Here is a 4,832-nt window from a genome sequence, read left to right as displayed (position 1 = left end):
GTCCAGGTAACGTGCGATAAGTTGGAAGAATAATGGTGAGAGACATATATTGGAGGGTACGCCTTAGGCATCTAAATATCCTTCATAGAATCATAGGATAAAACTAGCATTCCGAAGAGCACTAGTAGACAACAAAGATAAGGGGTAAGCAACCTACGCAACAACGTACTTCAAAACCTACCCTTATCCATCTTTTGCAGATACTCCATACATACACGACATAGATACCGTAACCCAGACAATATTATCCATTCATCGTATTCACAGGACAATGAACTGCACAACATGCAAGATAACAATTCGGAACAGATGTATCACTGCTTGATTTCATACAGAAGTGGCGATGGCTGAGGTAATGAATTGAATACAGATTCATATGACATTATACAGGTGTGAAAGGCTGCATATTTAATGGTTGTTACGGCAATGGTGCGTCATGGCCTAACAGCAGCCTGATGATCTTTGGGTGCGGTTGCCACCCACCACATCGACAGTGTCAGGAATGTACCTTCAAGAGAAGAGTTCAAGGTCAGCTCATCACTTGCCACTTGTCGTGCAAAAAAAAAAATCACTTGCAACTTGCAAATAAACATGATAGCATGCTTATGAAATGAAATGCAACTTGTTCAGCACAATGCATTAAGCAAAATAATCCCTCCACATACTAACTATATACTATGTCATGAAGACAGCGGACCAAAAAATTGTTAAGCAAAATGGGTGACAATATGAAATATCAATATATCGTCCATATTAAAGGGGATGTAAAAGAACATGCTTACAATTCTTCTTCTGGTTCATTCTTCAGTGCATCCTTTACAATGACCTGAAAAGCGTCTTCTACATTTGTTCCTTCTTTGGCGGATGTCTCAAAGTAAGGGATGTTACCTTTTGAGGCGCACCAAGCCTTTGCCTTTTTCTCAGAGACCTAAGATGGCAGTGGTCAAGTCCATTAGCAGAGCATGACTACAAAATAATTTTTACTAGAAGACAACTAGTTGTGCTAATTACCACTCGGCTGTTGCCACCATCAATATCAACTTTGTTTCCCAGCAGAACAAAAGGAAAGTTATCAGGATCAGACGGACTAGCCTGCCAAATTGGATTTGAAGGTTAGACACAAACCCAATCAATACTGTGCAGTTGTTAACAAATTATAAACAACAAAGATCTTCACCTGGATCAGAAACTCTTCGCGCCAGTTGTTCAGATTCTCAAATGATTTCATAGAATTAACATCATACACTAGAACGCAACAATCCGCTCCACGGTAGAATGCAACACCAAGACTCTGAAACCTTTCCTGCCCAGCAGTATCCCATATCTACAGAAAAAGAATGTTAGCTATCATAATTTGCAAAGCAGCAGGAGAGCTTAGCACATTCAAATCGCAAAGGAAAACCTGATGATAACTGCACTTGTTTAGAGCTTTGAAAACTACCACCTTTAAGAAAAGCAATACTTGTTATTTGATCAAAACAGAGAAACGATGGTAATTTCAAGTGAATTGTATCTTACTAGGGCTGAGCTTCTAATAATGGACATTGAGGGGTTTTTATTCATATAAACGGAAACTCACAATATGGGCCAAACATTTAATTTCCATTATGTACCTTTTTCTTTTATGATAAAGGAAGGATACACCTAGCTCACATTGGCAATGTACAGTGTTCAGAGAGAGCAAAAGAAAAGAGGGTTGGCTTGTTATGTCACCGTGCCCATATTGGACACTGAAGGATTTTCTGATCCATAAGAACGCAAGCGGGTGTATGGGCCATATGTCTACTCTTCCATACTGTAGCTTTTCCTTTTCTGATAAAGTTGAGAATGATGGCGGCACAAGCAACAAGATGAGGCAAATTACTAACTCGGTTGTAGGCGTGCTTGCGGCGTAAGCCGTGCAAGACTTTATAGAGAGCAGCTCGGGAAACCTAGCAGGTACAGCATGGACTGAGACCACGTCGCACACTCGCTCGAGTCGGTTACAGCAGCCCGCGATCCGGGAGCAACTCAAACCATCTAACAATGACGTGTCCGTCAACGACTCGGTTTTTCCAAACAACAAAAATGAACTCGGCTCGAGGCTCATTACCGAAACCTGACCCGGCACGCAACGTGATGGGACAAGCGGCTGAGGAGCGCGTATGTGCCACTCCTATTCTCACTCACTTACCAAGTGGTGGAACACTCCATCATAAGGATGTGTAACTCTCTCCCAACTTTCCATTTGGGAGAGGGTTAGACCTCCTTATAAGGGAGACTGTTCCACCACTTGGTAAGTGAGTGAGAAAGTTGGGAGAGAGTTAGACCTCCTTATAACGGAGAATGTTCCACCACTTGGTAAGTGAGTGAGAATAGAAGTGGTACACGCGCTCCTCCTCCACCGCTCGTCTCATCCTGTCACGACGCGCGCTAGCCGCTCGGATTTCAGGAATGAGCCTCCAGCCAAGCTTACTTTTGCCGTTCAGGAAATTGAGTCTTTGGCGGACGCTTCACAACTAGTCGGTTCGTGTCGCTCCCGGATCGTGGACTGCTTTAACCGACTCGAACATGCGACATGGACTCAGCCCATGTTGTACCTGCTAGGGTTTCCCGAGCCGCTCTATATAAAGTCCTACATGGCTTATGCCGCAAACACTCCCACAGTTGAGTTAGGGTTTTGCCTCTAGCTGCTTGCACTGCACCACCACTGTAATCTACTCCATCCTGAACGCCGACGTGCACCTGCGAACGGTAGAGAAGGTTTCCGGAACCACTCGCTCATCTGATACATTATGGGAGAGGGCGAATTAGGTTTTTGGGAAGCGCTCCGCACGACTGCTCGCGTTCTCGCCTACCATCCAAGTCGGACGGTGCTGCGTATCAAGCCTGTCTCTGCCGTCGTCTACTTCGACCGGTCTTCACCAACATTGTCGTCAACAATGGCTACTTCATCTACAATAGCTACTTTATATACAACCAATCAGTATGTGTGACGTATTCCGATCCATTCTTTTGTTATGGCTGCTGTAGCATATGCACTGCTATTGTTCATGTTGATTAGTACATCTAGTACATTAAGAGTTACACATGTTAGTAGTTGTTGTCGTCTTGTTTAATATTCTGGAATTAATAATAAAACTATTGCGTAATTACCTAACAATTGAAAAACCTAAGTGTAGGCAATTTCCTAATTTAACTAGTACTGTAGGCACTGTTCATGTTGATTAATACATCTAGTCCGTTTGAGTTTCACATATTAGTTGTTGTCATGCTTAATATTCTGGAATTAATAATGGAATTGTTGCCTAATTATCCAACACTTCCCATCATTGCAGAAAAAAATAGCAGAGGCTACACAACTGAATTAACTTCACAGCTACATGGTTATCAAAAGTTAGCTGTTTCGATTTGGTGATTTCCGGTGTGCAATGCCAACTCCTCAAAATTATTGGATGAATCCAGTTCAGCAATATACATTTACCCACAGATAAGAGTAAGTGAGCTTTTCTTCCAAGTAAACCGATTCCAATGAGGATAGGTTGAGAAGTTCCACAAGCTGACCGATCTTCTGAGACACTATTACAGTAAATGACCGAAGTTTGCCTTATCCAGGATTGCAGGAAACTTTACCCATAAGAAGTGAAGAACCGCACTCTCACACAAAAAGAAAGTGAATGAAGAAGCACAATGCAACTTACAGATCCAAAAGTCAAACTTAAAGTACTACTGGAGCAATTGCAAGAGTACGCAGGATCCAAGAGTCAAACTTAAAGTAGAATGTTGCTTCAAGGCATCTCGGTACTGGAGCGCGTAGACTGAAGTGCTAAAAAGAAGGTACCTGCAGAGTGAAGAGCCTGTCCTCGTACTGCACCTCCTTGGTGAGGAAATCCGCGCCGATGGTGGCCTTGTACTGGTTACTGAACTTCTTGTTCACATATCTGAATTGCATCACAGCTCAGGAAAACACAAGCGAAAACAAATCCAATCCTATATGAACCCGATAATAAACCACAACTCGATCACTAGGGGGACAAGTGACCCGGAGCGATTAGTCCACGGCAACTCGAATTGCAGGATACTGGTTCATCAAGGACGTCTTCCCGACCCTGGATCGCGGGAAATCAGCAGAAAGGTAAGCAGGGAGAAACTGACGAAAAGGAAGAAAGAGAGAAAGCAAGGGGCGAAAGATCCGAATCACCGACCCGCTGTCGCCGAGGATGATGACCTTGAGGAGCGTGCGGCGTCGCGAGGCCATCGGGATCTGCCAAGGGCTCGTGCTCGTCGCGCGCCGGAGGTAGCGGGAAGGAGAGCGCGAGGTGGGGACAGAGGGAGGGAGAGACGAAACCTACGTTTGCCGTCGCGAACCAGGAGACGGACGGGGAAGGGTGCGTTTGGCAACAGGACGGACCACAGGGATGGGATGGGACGCGCCGGATCTGCACCTGTTTGACTGGAAACTTTCCACCAAGTACTGTAGTTCGGAGTCTGCTGATTGGTGGAAAATACAGCCATCGTCGGCTGCCAAGGAAATCGTGATTGTAGGAAAATATATAAATATCTGTAATATCGAATACATTTAATATAAAAATTTAGTTAATCATGATTTTAATAGAATTGATTTCATATTATAATTGTTGACATTTTGTTTTAAATATTTAGTCAAAGTCTACAAATTTTAACTTTGGTTAAGCCCAAAATGCGAATTAATTATGAACGGAGGGAGTATCTCCAATTATTATTCGAATTTTGGCAATTAAACACCAAGTTGGTTGGGAAATCTAGACGGATCCTTTCAGTTTGTTGTGTGCCTTTTTGTTTGACGTTGTGAAATGTTGGGAATAAATACTCTA

The 4,832-nt window shown here is 43.4% G+C and overlaps 1 protein-coding gene across 1 annotated transcript; it reads right to left on the bottom strand.

Moving 5' to 3' along the window:
* Positions 1-295: 295 nt before the first annotated feature.
* Positions 296-4,389, bottom strand: LOC127343872 (ras-related protein Rab7). The gene is made up of 7 exons (XM_051370069.2): positions 4,185-4,389; positions 4,062-4,088; positions 3,821-3,920; positions 1,178-1,324; positions 1,012-1,092; positions 783-928; positions 296-508 (listed from the first exon to the last, which is right to left on the bottom strand). The coding sequence occupies exons 1-7, from the start codon at positions 4,235-4,237 to the stop codon at positions 442-444; spliced, it is 621 nt and encodes a 206-aa protein (XP_051226029.1). The 5' UTR covers positions 4,238-4,389; the 3' UTR covers positions 296-441.
* Positions 4,390-4,832: the final 443 nt, after the last annotated feature.

Source organism: Lolium perenne, chromosome 3 (assembly GCF_019359855.2).
Source record: "Lolium perenne isolate Kyuss_39 chromosome 3, Kyuss_2.0, whole genome shotgun sequence".
NCBI classification, from domain to species: domain Eukaryota; kingdom Viridiplantae; phylum Streptophyta; class Magnoliopsida; order Poales; family Poaceae; genus Lolium; species Lolium perenne.
This window is presented reverse-complemented; position numbering and strand designations above follow the sequence as displayed.

Bases quoted from the DNA above. Each gene is read 5' to 3' on its own strand.
- LOC127343872 (XM_051370069.2), bottom strand. From the start codon at position 4,237: ATGGCCTCGCGACGCCGCACGCTCCTCAAGGTCATCATCCTCGGCGAC. The intron at 1,325-3,820 runs GTACCTTCTTTT...CTTTTTCTGTAG, and splicing joins ACAGGCTCTTCACTCTGCAG to ATATGGGATACTGCTGGGCA. The intron at 929-1,011 runs GTAATTAGCACA...CTGCCATCTTAG, and splicing joins ATGGTGGCAACAGCCGAGTG to GTCTCTGAGAAAAAGGCAAA.